Source organism: Saccopteryx leptura, chromosome 3 (assembly GCF_036850995.1).
Source record: "Saccopteryx leptura isolate mSacLep1 chromosome 3, mSacLep1_pri_phased_curated, whole genome shotgun sequence".
Classification (NCBI taxonomy): domain Eukaryota; kingdom Metazoa; phylum Chordata; class Mammalia; order Chiroptera; family Emballonuridae; genus Saccopteryx; species Saccopteryx leptura.
Window position 1 is genome coordinate 304,346,419 of NC_089505.1, and position 22,587 is coordinate 304,369,005.

Consider the following 22,587-nt stretch of genomic DNA (forward strand, 5'->3'; position numbering starts at 1 on the left):
TCTCAGTTCCAATGACCTTCCATTTCTCTGTGTCTTCATTTCAATGATCACATGCTCTAGAGGGAAAAATCTGAAGAAGTTTATCTAGCCTAGGTCTTGTACCTGTCCTCACATTTGTTATAGTCAAGAGGAAGGTCAAGGGCATTGATTTGCATGTCTGGCTATTCCCAGAGAAAGAGTAACTCCTGTGAGTTGGAGATGCATCCAATTGGTGGCCTCTTCTAAGTTCTTAATTTGATTGTGTAATATATATTCTAGATCTGATTCCAGATCTCAGAAAACAGAGCACAATTTTGGCTCAGGGTCATATACTAAGGCAAAAAGAGGAACTAATATTTATTGGGTGTTTACAACGTGCTAAGCATAGTGCTAAGCATGACCCATGCAGCGTTTATTTGATCCTCATGACAATACTGTGAGATAGATACTGTGCAGGGAAGAAAGCAGAAGTGTTAGAGAGGTGTGGATCTCTAAATCACAGATAGCAGAGTGGTAAGAGAATTGGTACTCAGCTTTGACTTTATATCCCACGATTTAAAGGAGTCATTCACATTTCTTGAACTAAAAAAACACACCTAATACCACACTGAAATATAGCTATTTGTTTACAGCTTTTCTCTCCTCCTAAGATTTGAGCAACTTGAACACAGATTGTCTTACTTATGTCTTTAATACCTAGCAAAGCACCTGATGAATATCAGGTATTGTAATTTGTTTGAATGAATAATAGAATAAATGAATGGACAGTTTATCCAATCGTGTACAAATTCCAAACTAATAATTTTCACAGTAGAATTAGCTAACTCTATTGCTGGATGACGTATTGACTTCAAGAATTATTTATTTAGGCCCTGGCTGGTTGGCTTAGTGGTAGAACGTCGGCCTGGCGTGTGGAAGTCCTGGGTTCGATTCCCAACCAGGGCACATAAGAGAAGTGCCCATCTGCTTCTCTACCCTTCCCCCTCTCCTTCCTCTCTGTCTCTCTCTTCCCCTCCCTCAGCCAAGGCTCCATTGGAGCAAAGATGGCCTGGGCGCTGAAGACAGCTCCATGGCCTCTGCCTCAGGCACTAGAGTGGCTCTGATTGCAACAGAGCGACACCCCGGATGGGCAGAGCATTGCCCCCTGGTGGGTGTGCCGGGTGGATCCCGGTCGGGCGCATGTGGGAGTCTGTCTGACTGCCTCCCCATTTCCAGCTTCAGAAAAATACAAAAAAAAAAAAAAAAAAAAAAGAATTATTTATTTAGTCCTTACTGGCTTTAGGACAGACAATTTGAAAGTAAATGGATATTCAAAGAAATTTAACATATCTTGCCTCCCCTAAGAGGGCTTATAATTATATACAGTGATAGAATGCATCAAAATAAATGGAAATATTTTATAAGTATTACATTTGTGGTACTATTACATGGACAGAAATGCCCTAGGAGCTCAGAGAAGCATGTTATACCAGAGGCTAGGGCAATTAAGAAAATTCTCATGGGGAACATTCAGTGGGACGTTGAACATTCCGAACTGCTGGTGGGAAGACATTTTAGGTGGTAAACAATACTAACAATAGCACAGCATCAAGAAATTTTTGTAACTTTAAAAGAATCTTTATTGTCATAAAATATACATAAAATGTACCATTTTAACCATTTTAAAATGTATAGTTCAGTAGCTTTGTGTACATTTATGATGTACGTTTGTGGTATTTTTGGAAAGCAATGATCTGACAAGTTCTAACCAGTTACCTGCTGGAAATTGCCTGTAGATTGATGTAAATTTTGATTATATTCCACCATTTTCCTGATCCCCATACCTCCAGCTTAGTCATGAAAAATTGCAAACGGTTTCCACGGACCTAGAACTGCAAAGCTGGTATGCCTAGACACATGAAATCAAAAGATAAAAGCTAAACCATAGCAGCTGAAAGAGTAGTGAACATCCTACTGGATGGGAACACCATAGACTACAGTTTGAATAAGAGCTCTGCTGTTATTGTTATATTGTCTATTGCGATAAATTTAAGCCAGTTATTTATACCTTTTATGATCTCTTCCCAATAGTAACTCTCAGGAATACATATTTTATAATGGCTGATGAGAAAAAGCTTTGTGCTTCTCTGAAAACGGAGACCGATTTGGTTTCAGCGCTTGATGCTAAGTGACAGTCTAGCTGGGTTGTGCACTGCCCTTGGATCAGTGATGCTACAAGACCTTGCCTTTGGACAACTCAAACATCAAAGTCAGACCTACAGACACCTTTCTTACTAATGTTCAATCCAATATGGCGCCATTCTAGTGAGGCTCAATCATCTCACCGATGAAGTAGAGGATTCAAAGTGGTTGAGACAACTGAATACAATTAAGTATTACGGAAATATTAGTGAAATTCATGTGATAAATATCCTAATGTATAAAATCATTATAATTATTAGGCTATTAATATTTCTAATAACTGCACATATACTCATGTATAATAATATATATCCTTTATGCTGGTATTCATACCAACCAATGACCACTTCAGATGGTAAGTATTTTGATATGCTTCTTCCTTAGTCAATGACTCTAATGGGAAGAGGCCCTTAGGCACTTAGAACCATTTAAGAAACTCTCATAATTAATTACAAAATAATGAGTTTTAAATGATACCCTAAGGACACAAATGATCATTTATGATTCCAAAAGTGCCAAACTTCTGTGGAAGCAGGAAATAGCTTATAACTCTAAACAAAACATACAAAGAATGAAAACATACAATAACAAAATTAAATTCACTTTCTTTTCTTAGGTTCTAGTAATTTTTTATTGTTGTTCCTTCTCAGAAGGAAGAATGTCACAGAGGAAGAATGTTGACTTGTAAAACATTTAATACTCTGTAGTAATACCCTGGTTGGCAAACAGCAAAGATGACTCTTAATGCCAAATTCATTAGACACTATCTTAAACACAAGGGATATTAAAAAATATTGGACTCTGAAAAGCTCATTGATATTGTATATGTTTAAACAATAAATGTTTGAAGTGTATATTTTAAGTTAGATTTATTTTTAAAACCGTGTAAATATATTTTTAATACAAACATAATTCTGTTTCAACATTCATTTAATTATTACTTCCAAGAGAAGAAATGGACTCCAATATATACCAGAATGAATTAAGTTTACAACTTTTTTTTTTTTGTTAACCTTAAAAGCCTGAAATGGTTTAGAATGTGGCTATGCACCTATCTATTCCCAACTGGTGTTTCATCCAATAATGTAAATAAATGTTTTAAGGTACATATAGAAATCACATTGTTATTTAGTAAACATCAACATTTAAACAAAAAGGCATTTTTAAACCCATGGGTCTGATGGCTCTTATCCAAACCCGAGGTAAGAAGGAGACAGGAGACTTTTGAAGACCAGCAATGTGAGGCTAGCACTGCTTCCTATATTTTAATGTCCAGAGCTTCTCTTTCCTTCCAGAGATCTTACTTGTAAATATATATAAATTTCCTCTCTTTGCTCCATTACTTTTATTCCCTTTTAATGGGAAAACAATAACATGTTTAATTCAGAAAGCCACTTCTAAGGTGCTCCACTGGGAAACATTTTGTCAAGAAGTATAAGTCTGTGGTCATAAATTTATTATGTATACAAGCTGTCTAGAATATTGATTAGGAATTATATCTCTACACCTGCTTACATAAAATCATATGTGTTCTTGTTGATATTTTGCAGTCACTGCGTATTATTCTCATTCTCCTTTGAAGATTTAGATTTGAAAATAACTGAGTCAAGTCACCATAGGTATACACAACCCTGCATATTACATCACTCAATGTAAAATGTAAATTATAATAAGTCCTGGCCTTTTCTCCTAATGCCAGCATGTCAACAGCATTCCATTGAACAAGCATTGCTTTTGGTATGTTTTGAGTTTGCCTGTACATGCACAAAAACCTTATTCTTCTGTATGTGTTCTGACATAAATTCTATGTTGCCATGAAATTGTTGCTTAGATATTTCATGGTCACCATAGCTTTTCAGTAGCAGTCTCCACATCATTTTAGAAAGATGGCTAGCTCTATTATAGAAGCTTTCAATTAACCTTTTAATAAAATAAAATAGGCCTGACCTATGGTGGCGCAGTAGATAAAGCATCGACCTGGAAATGCTGAGGTCGCCGGTTCGAAACCCTGGGCTTGCCTGGTCAAGGCACATATGGGAGTTGGTGCTTCCAGCTCCTCCCCCCGTCTCTCTCTCTGTCTCTTTCTCTCCCTCTCTCTCTCCTCTCTAAAGTGAATAAATAAAATAAAAATTAAAAACAAACAAACAAAAAAAAAATAAAATTATTTCACTGCAAAAATAGCATGTCTTCCAGGCAAAAGACTTCAGCTCTCCATCTAAAGCAGGATATTTTGGTAGTCTATTTTTTCATCTGTAAATCTTTTTTCTTCTTCTATGAAATATAAAAGTAATGGTTTGTTTTGTTTTGTAGAATTTGTGTCCTTCTATTACTTTGGTAATAGTAGGTAGGTGATCAACAAATAAAATATAATACAATTATATTTAATTTTATGAATAATTTTGCCTGGCCTTTTCTGACTTCAAATTGCTTTTTACAAATATTTTTTCACTTTATAAATAGTATCTGTAATCTCCAGGAGATTTGGGAAAAGTATCTTAAGTACATGAATATTGTTTTCTAAGAGCGATGCAAATTACTAAGCCTAAATTAAGGAATTCTTACTTTTTCTATAGGAGCTGAATAATGTGGATAAGACTTTTTTTTCACTTACCGCTTAAGAAGTTCTGAGCATCTTTAAAAAATGCTGCAACTGTCAAGAGTGAAACCAAACATCATGCAGTCATGCAGTGGTGTCAACAGTGCTTTTATGGTGGAAGGACACACACGATTACAATTTTAACTGGAAAGTGCAAATGTAGTTGGAATGCTCTTCAAAATAAGTGTTCCGATTCATAAGAGTGAGCTAGTATTGAACATTCACAAAGGAGTGTCTGGTCTCCCAAACATCAGTGGCGGGACTTGGGTGCGGACGGTGTGGCTCCTGTAATTTGATGACTGGCTGTAGAGGCTTTGCAGTGGGGATGGGCAGGGTCCTGCGTGCTCTCTGCAGCTGCCTCCCTGTTTCCTTGCTCTTGTTCTTTTTTCTTTTCTAATTTAAATCTCTTCCTGTTGTAAAATTGTTTATCTATGTGCCGGCCAGGGCACATAGGAGAAGCGCCCATTTGCTTCTCCCCCCTCCCCTCCTTCCTCTCTGTCTCTCTTTTCCCCTCCCGCAGCCAAGGCTCCATTGGAGCAAGGATGGCCCGGGCGCTGGGGATGGCTCCTTGGCCTCTGCCCCAGGCACTGGAGTGGCTCTTGTCGCGGCAGAGCCACGCCCCGGAGGGGCAGAGCATCGCCCCCTGGTGGGCAGAGCCTCGCCCCTGGTGGGCGTGCCGGGTGGATCCCGCTCGGGCGCATGCGGGAGTCTGACTGTCTCTCTCCGTTTCCAGCTTCAGAAAAAAAAAAAAAAAAAAAAAAGACTCCCTAAAAACTGTGATTCTTCAGATTGGTGTGGCCATAACAACTGTAAGAGAGAAAACAAAGTGTAAAATCGAGAAAAATACTACATTAATTGCTTCATGATTGTCAAAGTTCTAGTTCTGAATGTGTAGATGATGCATTATGGGTGTGATTTTTGTAGGAATTAATTTTGAATTACAGTTGCTGAAGAAAGCAACTTAGGCTCACATTACTAATGTAAATTTATATTTTTTTAAATTAAAACTAAATATTTTGAGTGTACTAATACCTATTTATTTATTTATTTATTTACTTATTTATTTATTTATTATTATTTTTTTTTCTGAAGTTGGAAACGGGAAGGCAGTCAGACAGACTCCCGCATGCGCCCGCCCGGGATCCACCTGGCATGCCCACTAGGGGGCGATGATCTGCCCATCGGGGCATCGTTCTGCTGCAACCAGAGCCATTCTAGCACCTGAGGCAGAGGCCACAGAGCCATCCTCAGTGCCCGGGCCAACTTTGCTCCAATGGAGCCTTGGCTGCGGGAAGGGAAGAGAAAGACAGAGGGGAAGGAGAGGGGGAGGGGTGGAGAAGCAGATGGGCGCTTCTCCTGTGTGCCCTGGCCGGGAATCGAATCCGGGACTCCCGCACGCCAGGCCGATGCTCTACCACTGAGCCAACCAGCCAGGGCCTACTAATACCTTTTTAAATTCTTCCTTTTAACAAAGTCTTGGCTAAAAGGACCATACCCATGATTAATTGACATTTATTTATTCTTGAGATACAAGTATGATTTAACATCTACAAATCAATAAATGTGATTTACCACATTAACAAAATTAAGAATAAAAATCCCCTGATTATATTAAGAGATGCAAAAAAAAAGCATTTGACAAAATTTAACATCTTTTCATGATAAAAGAAAAACCTTTCAACAAATTAATTATAGATGCAATGTCCCTCAACATAATAAGCCATTTCAAACAAGCCCACAGCTAACATCACACTCCCCTAAGATCAGGAACAAGGCAAAGATGTCCGCTCTTGCCACTTCTACTCAACACAGCACTGGAAGTCCTATTCAGAAATTGAGCAATAAATAAAAGGCAGCCAAACTACAAAAGAAGTGGTAAAATGTCTCTGCTTGCAGATGACATGATCATATAGAAAACCTCAAAATCTGTTAGAACTAATAAATTAATTCAGTAAAATTACAGGATACAAATATCAATATACAAAAATCAGTTGTGTTTCTATACACTAACAATGAACTATTGGAAAAAGACATTTTAAAAATCACATTTACAATACCATCAAAAAGAAAAAAACAGTTAAGAATAATTTAACGAAGAAGATGAAAGATCTACATACTGAAAACTACAAAACATTGATGAAAGAAATTGAAAAAGACACAAATAAATGGAAAAATAGTCTGCATTCATGGAATGGAACAGTTAATATTGTAAAAATGTCCATACAACCCAAAGCAATCTACAGATTCAATAAAATTCCTATCAAAATTCCAACGGTATTTTTTAGAGAAACAGAAAACACAATCCTAGGACTTGGGTGAAACCCCTCCCCCCCAAAAAAAAACAAATAGCCGAAGCAGTGTTGAACCAGAAGAACAAAACTGGAGGCATCATACCTCCTGATTTCAAACTATGTTAAAAAAAAAACTATAGTAATCAAAACAGTACAGTATTGATATAAAAACAGACACAATAATGATATAGAGCAGTGGCCCCTAACCCCCGGGCCGTGGACCGGTACCTGTCCGTGGGCCATTTGGTACTGGTCCACAGAGAAAGAATAAATAACTTACATTATTTCCGTTTTATTTATATTTAAGTCTGAACGATGTTTTATTTTTTAAAAATGACCAGATTCCCTCTGTTACATCCATCTAAGACTCACTCTTGACGCTTGTCTTGTAAATTTGACAATTATATTTAAAAATACCACAGTGTTTACGCCAGTCGCATAATTTTATTTTGTGCATTTATCCGTCCCACCCTAAAGGCTGGTCCATGAAAATATTTTCTGACATTAAACCGGTCCGTAGCCCAAAAAAAGTTGGGGACCACTGATATAGACCAATGGTTAGGCAGAGTAATAGGGAGAGTATTGTCTAAGAAAAGATTACGTAGATCTGACAGATAAAAAGTTACATAAATTGCTACTTAAAGAATATCTGTGTGGTGGATTCCTTTATAATGATAACAATTGTGATCATAAAAGGCACATTTGGTGAGTTTAAATTTGTTACATAGAACTCCCTGTTAGCTTTAAATTACAGAGAAATGTCCTATATACAGTACTAGATACTACAAAAAATATAAGGGTCAGAGGATTCCAAGAACAGGGGTGGGGAATTTTAGGGATGATGACAAGTGGGCTAGTATTAGACTGTGTAGTCTACAAATTTGCAGTGGTCCAAAGTAATTTTTTAAACTGTTATGTGACATTTCTGGCAAACCAGTAGGACTAGGAGATGAGAGCTTGTATTATGTTTGAGTAAATGACACATACCTACACTCACACACATATATAGATATATGTGTATTTATGTTGTATATGTGGGAGAGGCAGAGATAAAGATAAAGACAGATACAGTGAGAGGAACATACATATGTTAAGAAATAACTAAGTCTAATGCATGGTTGCATATAGTCTATCATACCTGAAATGTCTGAGCTGAAATTAACTTTAGAGATCATCTCATCTGACTTTTTATGTCATGATACATGAAACCCTCCTCTACATTTCACTGAGCTGGTTGTCTCACCACTGCTTAGAGTCACCCAGTGAAAATGAACTCATTGGGTTTACAAGGTAGTTCATTTGTTGTCTATAGACAAATGAATAAATGTGGTTGGAAACACATTTCTTTTGTCCTTGTGAGATTCATCACTGCAGCTCATCTCTTTGGCTTCTTAAGCCACTGGATGGAAACCCATATAACTTCTGTCTAGATGTGTACTGTTTAATACAGCAGCCCTGTCCACATGTGGCTGGCCATTGAGCACTTTAAATGCCATGAGTACCAATCTGAGATATGCTGAACACACCAGATTTTGAAGACTTAGTGCAAGCAAAAGTCTCTCTACTCTCAGGGCCCTATGAATAATAGTACAGTATTTAACATAAATATGAAGAAAACTATTTAAAAAGAGAAAGGAAAAGCTTTCAAAAAAGGAATACTTTTAATGGAAAAAGCAGCAAAAGATATTACAGAGGATTTGTTTGAAATAAAAATAGCAAAAATAAAAGTATAAATAATAAGCTTTTGTATGCCGAGGTTAACAAGGAGATAAGACAATCAAGGCACATTCATAGGTGTTTTAAAGTTATATGTTGATTAAGAGAAACAAGATCAATGTGAGCAATTTGGAGAGCTGGAAAAGCCACTGTGACAAAACCTTAAAGATAAGATAATTGAAAATGTTTTGAAGGTCAGTATAGATATGAAACAGAGAGGACATGTTGAGTGAGGTACAGGTTTTGCAGAAATTGAAAGCAAAAATTACAGTACAGGAAGTAAGAAATGCATATATGTTTGGTCATATAGCATAAGTCTTCAAGATTTTTGAGATTTCTCCAGCAAATTTCAGCTAATGGGGATTGAAGTATAAAGCCACAGGGCATGCCATAATGAACATGGGACAACTTTTGGGGAAGTCCCAGACTATGTCAGAGAAATGTGCAAAGTCTCTTACTATGCCTACAGTAGGAAAAGGTCTTTGTTATGTTTTCTCCCCACCTCAAAAGGAAAATCTCCGTGAATGTAAGAGTATTAGGTAACATTATCAGATAAAGTCATTGTTTTGGAATCTTAAAGCTAGAGGATACCACTGAGATATCATTTTAGCACTTTTACAGAATGTAAGATCACCAATAGTTGATGACAGAGCCAAGATTAGAAACAAGTCTCAATAATTCAAGACCAGTTCTCTAATAAGTGATGGTCAATGAACATGTGACCAACATAACAATATTTAGATGTTAAGTGAACACATCTGGAAAGTGTTTATAGAAATAGAGAGGAAAGAGTGCTGACACTCTCTATGACTGCTGACCCCACAAACATGACAGATATAGGAGAGGCCAGTGTAATGATGGCAAGGAGAAACTGATTTGACATCGGAGGTGAGTGAAAGCAAAAGGTGGTGCAATGCTAATAATAGTGCGCTCTCTCTGCTTTATTTTTGTTTTACTCTGATCGCGTTTAGTAGTTGGCCTCAAATATTTTTTGGAAGCTTGTGAGTCATCTTCCCATCACTCCCCATCTAGTTTAGAGACCATAAGTTACCGTTTAATAGCATACTTGCCAATATTGTAAAATCCTTCTGCCCATTGTGTGTGTGTGTGTGTGTGTGTGTCTGTGTGCGCGTGCAAGTGTGTATTTTGCTTTCTTTACCCTTCTAGCAAAACCCCACCCTTGGAGAGGCCCATCTATCTACTACTTTCTTCTTGCCTTTGTGCTCCATATGAATTATCCAGTGACATCATTAACATCTCCATTTTGGACATCATAATAGCACTTCAAACTCAGCAGGTACACAATTGGACTCAGGAGTTTTTCCTCCAAGCCTTTATCTCCTCCAATCTTCTCTGTCTTCAGGTCTGATTTCACTTACTACCTAGTTGCTTAGTCTCTCAACCTTAGAATCCTTCTAATACCACTTTCTTTTTTTTTTTTTTTCATCCATATCTAGCCCATCACCAGGAACCTAATGCATTTTGAGTTGAATGAAGGAGCTTATAGATAGCTATATTTGGAGCATGCAAACCTAAGAGTCTTCTAGAAGAGTATATTCAACATGTGTGCTGGTTGATGGGATATGACTGACTAAGAAAGCATTTTTTGGCTGTGTCAGATAATGGGCTCCAAGAAGTCACTAGGATTGCAATAACAGTTTTAGGTGAGAAGACAAAAAATTAGTGAATTCTTATCCAAATAATGAATGTCAAAAGTGTCCAAAAATACCACTCTAATTCTTAACATTTGTATCCTTAGAAACTTTAAAAGAAAAAGTCCTAAGTCCATGGCTCATCTCAGATCAGGTAAGTCAAAATTTTAGAGTTTTGACCTGGACATCAGTTTTTTAGAAGTTCCCAGATAATTTGAATGTATAATAAGGGCTGAATACCATTGACAAAAGTTCTTAAAACTTCTCTGTATTTTCTATATTTAAAACAACTTTTTGTTTATAAATTCTAGTCTCTCTCTCACTCTCTCTCTCTTTCTCTTTCTCTCCTTCCTTCCTTCCTTCCTTCCTTCCTTCCTTCCTTCCTTCCTTCCTTCCTTCTTTCCTTCCTTCCTTCCTTCCTTTTTTGATATTTTTCTGAAGTGAGAGGCAGGAAGGCAGAGAGACTGACTCTTGCAGGCACCTGACTGGGATCCACCCAGCATGCCCACTAGGGGACAATGCTCTGCCCATCCGGGGCATTGCTCCATTGTAACCGGAGCTTTTATAACGCCTGAAGTGGAGGCCATGGAACCATCCTCAGCATCTGGGCCAACTTTGCTCCAATAGAGCCTTGGCAGCAGGAGGGAAAGAGAGAGATAGAGAGGAAGGAGATGGGAAAGTGTGGAGAAGCAGATGGGTACTTCTCCTGTGTGCCCTGGCTGGGAATCGAACATAGGACTTTCACACGCCAGGCCAACACTCTACCACTGAGCCAACCGGCCAAAGCCTAGTTTCTCATATTTTTTAAAGTAAAATGTCCACACATTCAGCTAGAACAAGGCATGCACTCCCTACTCTGAAAACTGCCATAGGTGTGCACTTAGACACTAAAGAGTTTATGGAGTCCGAAGACTGGTTTAGTTTTAACAGAACAGGAGCCTATTGTGAAGAGGTGACATGAGTTAAAATCAAGTGCATGACTTAACATAAGGTACCCTTGGTACATACTGTTATTGATAATCTCTTGTGACTTGATATTAGAAGGCTAAAAACTTCATAAATCAGAAAAGGTAGTTAATTAACGTGTATCCACACCTCCAAGTGATAATTTTTCAGATAAGGAAACACAATTACTATTTCTTCTGGTAAAAGTAAAGATATATGCAAACAACTTTAAAGAACTCTGATTATAAGAGTAAAAACTAAAAAGGAAATTTGAAAAACTAAACAAAAACTCTTAAACTCATAACAAGCTTGATATGATATTTTATATATTTCTGCTGTTTTGTGTGTGTGAGTTCATGCATATATAATTCATATATAATTTACAGATGTCTTATAGCATATATAGTTTTATATTCTCCATTTTTTACATTGTAATATTTTTTATATAATTAAATACTCTCTGAAGTTATAATTTTAAATTACAGCATAATATTTCATCTATTCTTACCAATTTTTTAAAAACATTTTTCTATTTTTTGGATATTTTGGTTGTTTTACCTTTGTGCTATTATATTTATTGCTATGATAAACATGTGTACATTAAGAATCATTCCATATGTGTGATTATCAGCTCCAAAATTATGTACCCTTTGAAAGCTATTATACTGCCAAATCACTTTCTAACACAATTTATCAATTTATATTCCCATCATCACTGAATAAACATATCTATAATTTCACTGTACACTCATCACATTGAAAATATGGTTTAAATTCTTTCCAATTTAATGGATCATAATAGTATTATAGTGTGTATTTCTCTTATGATTAATGTAAGATTTTTTTTTCTCTTTGTTGACTGCATTTATTCTTTTGCATATTTTTCAGTTCATGATGTTTGCTTACTTGTGAAATCGTTTTAAGGAAGTTAAAACATTAGAGAAATTTAATTCCTTTTTAATTTATACATTTACGGTTATAATTTTATAGTGAATCCAATAAGTGCAGAGTGCAATCTCTACCCTTGGGAGATCCTCTGTGGGCATCTTTCTCATTCCCTTTGTATATATTAGTGTTCAATGGCTATGAATTACTACAATTTAATTCAATGCTATTAGATACAACTTTTCCTCTAAATGTAAACTACATTAAGTAGATTAATATCAATAGTCTTAGAAGTGCTTGCAACTAAGAATAGTTGAGAACAAATCTCTTCTACGACTGTGTTTGGTAATAATGTCAGTCATTGTGCAATAGCTCCAGGGAAAGAATGGGGGGGGGGATTCACAGAGCACACACGGGGAAGGCTTTTGAAGAAGTATTATTGCACTTTTCAGATTTTACAGATGCTTATATTTTAAAGAATGGATTTGGGATGATGACAGATAGTGATTTAGCAATAGTTCAAGGCGAGATATATTCAGATCAGTTTCAAGTCGAGGAATCTGAAGACCCCAAAGTGTTGGAAGGCCTAGTGCTGAAAGACTAACAAAAAATAAAGAGGGCTCCTGCCTTTTGCAGTGAAGGAAGCACAAAATATGGGACCATCACTATGGCACCCTGTGTAATACAAAAATCAGACAGAACTAAAAATAATGGGGCCCCCGAGCTGCCACTTGTACCCACTGCAGAGCACTGCAGGTGCTGGTTGGCTTTTTGTGACTGCGGCAGGACCTAGAGTAGATACTCAGTGCTGCAAGTGGCATGGGAAGAAACATTTTATAAAGACCGCAAAGTATAATGTGAACCATGTTAGCATTGCTTTCACCCTCTGAATGTCCGGGGCACATAGTCCTGGTTAACAACTCTCAAAAGGCCATGTTTGACTCCAAACTGGCCTCAAGCCGATGGAATCTGCCACAGGACAGTCAGAACTGAACATCAGTCCCCAAGACAGCAGCTGTCAGCACAATGCAAAGGATGGTGTTTAACATTTATGCTGAGTGTGTGGAAGTGCTGGTCACCTGTCCTCTCATTCAAGGCAGAGCTACACTTTGTCATGTATCTCAGCGTGAGATTTTCCTTGAGGTTAGAGGATATTTTTTTAAAATTATTTGAACTTTAGTGGTTGTGAATGTTTAATAAACAATACTGCAAAATTGTGACTTAAATTTTTCATAGATTTCTGAAGGCTTTTTAAAAACAAAGTCAAATGCTTTCTAAAATTATGAAATATATAAATATTATCAAGTCCTTGTGTCTGAGACTGGTTACGTGTTTCTGTCTAGAAAGAAAATGAGTGGGAAAGGAGTAGAAAGGACCCATAAGGCACAATGAATGCCTAGAGCACCCACATGTTTGTTCATTTCTGAGAAGTTTTGAATTATTTGTCATAGCAAGAAAAATCTTAAAGCAAAATACACATCTAGAAAATAAGGACCAAGAGTGACGTCAGAGAAAGAGTGCCATGAGGGGTGCTCCCAATATCTCCCTTTGAAATTTCAACAAATTCAAAAACTAAAGACAGAGAAAAAATTTCAGGAGCACCTGAAATATACATGCACCAGACAAAGGTATGATTGAGTGAAAAGGTGGCTGAATATATAATTCACTCTGAAAGAAATAAGACAGAGAACAGAGTATTTCACTTTCCTCACTGATCTGAGAAAGGGCCGCTTTTGTCTGGAACCAAGAGAAGCGGAGAGTCTGAGGTAGAAGGAAGAAGCTGGATTAAGGTGGATGATCAAGCAGAGGAGAGAATGCACTGGCTCAGCCTGGGATTGCGGATGTGGGGCGAGCACCAGCGTCAGGCTCTGACAAAGTTTGCCGGTGCGGGGTGCCTGCAGAAGCCAGAGCCGGGACCAGTGTTTTCATGCACATGCGGGTCCACGATCATGGCTGGTGTGCAAGTGGAACCTCTGGAATGAGTGCACGTGCTCACGAGCTGGAGGGCTTAGCCTGAGATTATCAGTGGTAGACATCTGCGTGGGCTGTAGCCAGTGTTTTTGTGTAGTCCCAGCTCCTCAACCAACAGCACAAGAAGTGCACAAGGGCCGGGATCACTAGGCCTGGACCTGTCCGGGCGGGGTGCCTCCACGAGCCAATACAGGTTTTAAAGTGCATTCCTAAAAAAAATAAAAAATAAAAATGAAAATAAAAATAAAAAATAAAGTGCATTCTTGCATTCCTGGCTCTGATATCACAGGCACTCTGCACCTAAATGAGTGGGAGCAGACCTCTGTGTGCACTGCAGAAGTCATGGGAGCTGTGCGTGCACATGGCTTGCTGCGGGCTAACAAACAAGGCACAAGACCTGGCTGCTCTTAGAGCCTCTTGCTCTGCAAGCAGTGGCTGGGGTGAAACTCACAGCTAAGTCCCCAGGCTGTTAGCTCAGGTGGAAGAGATGTTGGGAGAGGCACTTGGAAAACTAACTGAGACTCCTATTGTCAGAACCTCCAAGCCCTAACAAGCCCCGCCTATCAACCAGACTTAGGCCCACCGTATATCACTGCCATAGTGACACATCAGCAAACCTCTGTTCAAGAGCCCCACAAGGGCAAAATCTGTAGTACAGTGCTACCTGCCAAAAAAAAAAAAAAGAAGCTACCTCTCAAAACCAAGAAAATATTATACTTTTTATAACCTTTTTTTTTTTTCCACTTTGGTCATTTTCTCTTCTTTCCTTTTTATTCTTTCCTTTTCCTTTTGAACTTTATTATCCATAGTTGTTACATTTTTTCATTCTTGTTTTTTAAATAAGAGTTACATTTCAAAAACCTTAACTTCTTTTTTCTTTTTTCTCTTTTTTCCCTCATTTGATGGTCATTTATCAACAAATTATTTTATTTTGGATTCATATTTTTTCTTTGTTGCATTTTGCATTTGTTTTTTACTTCATTTTTTATCTCTTTGTCATTTTCTCTCAGTTCTGTTCCACTGTTTTCTGTAGTTTTTGTTTCACTTATCATTATAGGATTTTCATTTTTTCACTGTATCTATTAAATTTTTATTTTTTAATTATCTCTTATTAGTGTTATTAACAATACCACTCTAAAATGCCTTTAGGAAAAAGAAATAAAATATTATAGATAAAAAAGACACAGATATAGCTCAGATAGATGATGAAAAATCTCAGAAAAAATTTTCAATTGCTTGGAAACCTTGAACTTAAATGACAGAGAATTAAAAATTGAAGTCCTAAAAATACTCAGGGAAATACAAGAAAGCATGGAAAGGCAATTGAGAGAGCTCAAAAAACAATTCAATGAACAAAAAGAATACATCACCAAGGAAATTGAAACTAAAAAAGGAACCAAACAGCGATGAAAAACTCAATACATGAACTGAAAAAGGAGGTAACAAGCTTAGCTAATAGAACATACCAGATAGAAGAAAGAATTAGTGACATAGAAGACAAGCAACTAAAGATACTACAGAGAGAAGAGAGAGACTCACGAATAAAAAAAAAATGAGAAAGCCCTACAGGAATTGTCTGACTCCATCAGAAAAAGCAACATAAGAATAATGGGTATATCAGAAGGAGAAGAGATAAAATGGAATGGAGAATATATTCAAACAAATAATCGATGAAAACTTCCCAAGCCTGTGGAAAGAATTAGAGCCTCAAATCCAAGAAGCAAATAGAACACCAAGTTACCTTAACCCAACAGACCTACTCTAAGACACATCGTAATGAAATGATCACAAACCAATAATAAAGAAAAAATCCTCAAGGCAGCCAGGGAAGAGAAGAATACAACCTATAAAGGAAGGCCCATTAGATTATCATCAGATTTCTCAGTAGAAACTCTACAGGCCAGAAGAGAGTGGACCCCAATATATAAAGTACTGAAAAAGAGGAACTTCCAGCCAAGAATTCTATATCCATCAAAGCTATCCTGCAAATATGAAGGGAAAATAAGAACATTCACAGATATAAAAAAGATGAGAAAATTTATCACCAAAAAACCCCCACTTCAGGAAATGCTAAGGGGGGGGGGGGTTATTTGACCAGATATAAAGAAGAAAACAAAACAAAATTACAAGTAAAAGCTCCAACAAGATCACAATAAAAATAAGATTAATCTGTGACAACAAAAACAAAAAAGGGAAGAGGACAAAGATTAACAGTAGCAAAGGAGGATGGAGTGCAGAAGCACTCATAAGATAATGTACTACAATGAATATGATATATATCCTTTTTATTACCTAATGGTAACCAACCCTGAGAAAACCACTACAGAAACACATAGCTTAAAAAAAGAAGAAACAGAGGAAAGAAGTATGGAATACAACCAAACAAAAACAAATGACAGAAAACCAAAAGAGAAGAACCAAACAAGATACAGAGCTATCAGAAAGCAATATATAAAATGACAATAGGAAACCCTCAAGTGACAATAATTACTTTAAATGTAAATGGATTGAACTCACTAATAAAAAGACACAGAGTAGCAGAGTGGATCAAAAAAGGAAATCCAACTGTATGCTGCCTTCAAGAAACACATCTAAGTTACAAGAATAAAAACAAATTCAAAGTGAAAGGTTAGAAAACAATTCTCTAAACAAATAACATCCAAAGAAAAGCAGATGTAGCCATACTCATATCTAACAATGCTGACTATAAGACAGCAAAGGTAATCAGAGACAAAGATGATCATTTCATAATGATAAAGGGGACATTGAATCAAGAAGACATAACACTTCTTAATATATATGCACCAAACCAAGGTGCACCAAAGTGTGTAAGACATCTACTAACTGATCTAAAAATAAAAACCAACAAAAATACAATCATACTTGGAGACCTCAATACATCACTGACAGCTCTAAATTATTTATTCCAACAGAAAATCAATAAAGAAATATTGGCATTAAATGAAACACTAGAACAATTAGATATGATAGACATCTACAGGACATTCCATCCCAAAATGCCAGAGTATACATTTTTCTCCGTGTACATGGAACATTCTCAAGAATTGACCATATGTTGGCCCACAAAACTAACATCAACAAATTCAGAAAGATTGAAATTATACAAAGCATATTCTCTGACCACAAAACTTTGAAACTAGAATTCAACTCCAAAAAAAGAAATAAACAAACCTGCAAAAATGTAAAAATTAAACAACATACTTCTAAAAAATGAGTGAGTCAAAGAAGAAATAAAAGCAGAGATCAAAAGATACGTACAAACAAAAATGACAATACGATGTATTAGAATCTCTGGGATGCAGGAAAAGCAGTAATAAGAGAGTAGTTTATATCACTATAGTCTTATATGAACAAACAAGAGAGAGCCCAAATTAACAACTTAACATCACATCTTAAGGAACTAGAAAAAGAAGAATGAAGGCAACCCAAAACCAGCAGAAGAAAGGAAATAATAAAAATCAGAGTAGAAATAAATGAACAGAATAAGAGAACAGAAAGACTATAGAAAATGTCAATAAAACAAGGAGCTGGTTCTTTGAAAAGATCAACAAAATTGACAAACCCTTGGCAAGACTTACTAAAGAAAAAAGAGAAAGGACTTATATAAACAAAATCCAAAATGAAAGAGGAGAAATCACCACAGATATCATAGATATACAAAGAATTATTGTAGAATACTATGAAAAACTATATGCCACCAAATTTAACAATCTAGAAGAAAGGATAAATTCCTAGAACAGTACAATCTTTCTAGACAGAGTCACGAAGAAGTAGATAGCTTAAACAGACCCATAAGCAGAAAGGAAATAGAAACAACTATCAAAAACCTCCCAAAGAAATAAAAGTCCAGGGCCAGAAGGCTATACTAGTGAATTCTATCAAATATTCAAAAATGATTTGGTTCCTATTCTACTCAAAATCTTCCAAAAACTGAAGAAGAAGCAATACTTCCAAACACATTTTATGAGGCCAAGATAACCCTTCATAACAAAACCTGGCAAGGACAACACAAAAAAAGAAAACTACAGACCAATGTCTCTAATGAATACAGATGCTAAAATCCTAAACAAAATACTAGCAAATGAAATACAGAAACACATTAAAAATATAATTTGTCATGATCAAGTGGGATTCATCCCAGAATCACAAGGATAGTTTAACATACGTAAAACAGTTAATATATCATAATACACCATATCAAAAAAACAAAGAACAAAAACCATATGATCCTATCAATAGATACAGAAAAGGCATTCGATAAAATACATCATTTTATGTTTAAAACACTCAACAAAATGGTTATAGAGAACAAATTCTCAACATAATAAAGGCCATTTATGACAAACTATCAGCTAACATCATATTAAATGCAAAAAACTGAAGACTTTTCCTCTAAAATCAGGAACAAGACAAGGATGCCCACTCTCTCCACTCTTATTCAATGTAGTGCTGAAAGTTCTAGCCAGAGCAATCAGACAAGAGAAAGAAATAAAAGGCATTCATATTGGGAAAGAAGAAGTAAAGGTTTCACTTTTTGCAGATGATATAATCCTGTACATCAAAAACCCCAAAGATTTCACAAAAGGACTGTTAGAAACAATGAACAGTAAGATCGCAAGATACAAAATTAATATACAGAAGTCTATTGCCTTTCTGTATACCAATAATGAAACATCAGAAAATGAACTAAAAAAATCATTTTTACTGTTGCAACAAATAAAAAAAAATACCTAGGAGTAAATATAACAAAGAATCTAAAGGACTTATATAATGAAAACTACAAAGCATTGTTAAGGAAAATCGAAAAAGATACAATGAAATGGAAAAATTTTCCTTGTTCTTGGATAGGAAGAATAAATATAGTCAAAATGACCATATTACCAAAAGCAATATACAAATTTAATGTAATTCCCATCAACATTCCCAATGTCATTTTTTAAAGAAATAAAACAAAAAATCATCAGGTTTATTTGGAACTATAAAAAACCACGAATAGCTAAAGTAATCCTAAGGAAAAAGAATGAAGCTGGGGGCATTACAATACCTCACTTCAAATTATATTATAGAGCCATAATAATCAAAACAGCATTGTATTGGCAGAAAAATAGACACTCGGACCAATAGAACAAAACAGAGAGCCCAGAAATAAAACCACATATGTATGGTCAAATCATCTTTGATAAAGGAGCCAAAAACACACAATGGAGTAAAGAAAGCCTCTTCAATAAATGGTGCTGGGAAAACTGTACAGCCACGTGCAAAAGAATGAAACTCGACTACAGTTTGTTCCCCTGTACCAAAATTAATTCAAAATGGATCAAAGACCTAAATATAAGACCTGAAACAATAAATTACATAGAAGAAAACATAGGTACTAAACTCATGGACCTTGGCCATAAGAAGAATTTTATGAATTTGACTCCAAATGCAAGGGAAGTGAAGGCAAAGATAAATGAATGGGACTACATCAGACTAAGAAGCTTTTGCACAGCAAGAGAAACAACAAAATAAACAGGCAGCCAACTAAATGGGAAATGATATTTTCAAACAACAGCTCAGATAAGGGCCTAATAGCCAAAATATACAAAGAACTCACAAAACTCAACAACAAACAAGCAAACAATCCAGTAAAACAATGGGAAGAGGATATGAACAGACACTTCTCCCAGGAAGAAATACAAATGGCCAATAGATCATATGAAAATATGCTCATCTTCACTAGCTGTTAGAGAAATGCAAATCAAAACTACAATGAGATACCACTTCACACCTGTTAGACTAGCTGTTATCAACTAGATAGGAAATAAGTGTTGGAGAGGCTGTGGAGAAAAAAGAAACCTCATTCACTGTTGGTGGGAATGTGGATTAGTACAACCCTTATGGCAGAAAGTACTATATGGTGGTTTCTCAAAAAATTAAGAATAGAACTACCATATGACCCAGCAATCCCTCTATTGGGAATATACCCCCATAACTAAAAAACACTGGTACGTAAAGACACATGCACCCTCATGTTCATTGCAGCATTGTTCCCGGTGGCCAAGACATGGAAACAGCAAAAAAGCCCTTCAATAGAAGATTGGAAAAAGAAGATGTGGTACATATATACTATGGAATACTACTCAGCCATAGAAATGATGATATAGGATCATTTACGACAACATGGATGGACCTTGCTAACATTATACTGAGTGAACTAAGTAAATCAGAAAAAACTAAGAACTATATGATTCCATATGTAGGTTGGATACAAAATTGAGACTCATGAACATGGACAAGAGTGTGATGGTTACCAGGAGAAGGGAAAGGGAGGAGAGAGAAAGGGTTGGGAGTGGAGAAACCAAAGAAAACCAAATAAAAGGTGCCGGAGGACAATTTAACTTTGGGTGATGGGTATACAACATAATCAAATGTCAGTATGATCTGGAGATATTTTCTCTGAATCTATGTACTCTAATTGATCAATGTCACCCTGTTAAAATTAATTGTCTAAATAAAAGTAAAAAAAAAAGAAAATAAGAGCTTAAATTAATATAGTCATTACTTTAAAAAAGTCTGTTCCCACCACTTACATTCTTACTGTCATCAGATACCAAGCTAGACAAAAATATCATTTTGAATTTAGCATATACTAAGGGTAAGTTATAGTTTGCATTTTACTTACCTGGTAGTTTTCTTAACAAGTGTTTCATTGGTCATTCAGTCTTTGATTTTTCTGTTAATGCAAAGTCTCCATTTTAGCTACCAATTTCAACTTCTCTTCCACTAAGTCTCTAGACGAAGTTTAAAAACCAATCTTTCCCCAGCACAAATTATTCAGTATAGTAATGAGTAGTAAAGCAGGTAATATGGAACGGGGGTTTTAAAAATAAAAGGAATGGATGATGAAGGTGGTTTTTTAACTGCTGAAGTCCGCTAGATTCTGGAAGCAAATTCAAAATCTCTCAAAACACGCACACACACTAAAAGTTAAAATAAAATAAAATCAACAAAAGCTACTCTACTAGTGGCAAGGTTAAAACATTGGATTCATTATCTTGTGAAAACTCATAGACCTTTTTTGATAGGGTCTGATTTGAGTTCCATTTCTTTCCGATTTCACACATGGTCTGAATTAACGTCTCCAGCTCTTGGAAAAAAATATTACATTTTAAAATTGCGCTTAAAACTACATATTTTCCACAAATAGATTGGTAATGGCCACCTTGAGGAATATTTTTCTAAAGGTAGTTTTACTATTACTACCTCCCACGATGTGAAATCTACGTGATGGAGCAGACAGTTCAAATCCAACCTCAATGGGGAAGGGGATAATCCTGTCTAATAGGATAAACTCAGGTGTGTAATTCTGTCTCCTGCATTTCTACTTTCTCTGTGTAGATTTAGTGCTTTGAGCAAGAATCACATAAGGATGCCCTTTTTGTCGGCATCAAGGTAGCAGTCCTTGGTATAATCGGTTCCCACCTAATATCAGTCTTGTCTGGCAGCAACTCCTGTCCTTACTTCCATCTTAACCTTAGTTGATTCAATCCTCAGTACTGTGTTCTATATCCTTAGTACCAAAAATTTTTTGGTCTCTCTCTCTCTCTGCTCCTTTTTGGTCTGAGATCATGTGTCCTGTCTTTGGTTAATCATACTTAATTTCTGATTGTGCTTTCTGCTCTTTAATGACTGTCTCTTGTTACTCTCTTTTCTGCATGTGTCCCTACATGCCTTTCCTTAGGCAGTGACTGCCTGACTATGGACTTGAGTTTAGTTCTACTCCTGAAAGTCTACCTATGCTCCCAACTCTGACTTTTCCTGCTCACAGACCTTTTGTTAGAAAGCAATATTGAGCTTTCCTTCTGTAATTTGAAGAAAACTTATGTTCTGTATACTGGCCACCTCAAGTTATGATAGACGTCATTTGAGCATAAAGTGGCTGAAATAAACACAACTATTTCTTATTCTTGGAAATTAACAGCTGTAGCAAGCCAACAATTCATTTAGTCAGTAACTATTTATGGAAAACAAAGTTTTGTTACATATGCAGGAATTCAGTTTAGAGAGGCTTTGGAATCAAATTATGAGATCGTATATCACATCTTCCTAAAGAAAACAAATAGTTAACCTCATTAATATTTGTAGAAATATTCTAAAAAGCTGTCCACTTACTCTCTGAAACTTTAACATTCCTAATGTTTTAAAAAATTTAGTTTTCCATAAGAACAGAACTTAACTTATATATTAAAATTACATGTTACTAAGGGGTCTCGGACCTTGCAGGGTTTGAGGGTGAACCCAATGAGATGAAAGTAGTATCATTCATTGACATAACAGGGAAAATACTACATGTTCACAGTAAGTTTCA

General features: G+C 36.2%; 1 protein-coding gene across 12 annotated transcripts in view; it reads left to right on the forward strand.

The window, feature by feature from the left end:
• Positions 1 to 22,587, forward strand: part of EYA1 (EYA transcriptional coactivator and phosphatase 1) — a 334,821-nt gene that overhangs the window by 82,097 nt on the left and 230,137 nt on the right. For 2 of the 12 annotated variants that reach the window (XM_066378902.1, XM_066378900.1), the window contains one exon: positions 10,523 to 10,569. The exons of the other annotated variants lie outside the window; for them this stretch is intronic. In XM_066378902.1, the coding sequence (XP_066234999.1) occupies positions 10,523 to 10,569 (47 nt within the window). Of the gene's footprint in view, positions 1 to 10,522; positions 10,570 to 22,587 lie in introns of those variants that run through there. 12 annotated transcript variants of the gene reach the window in all.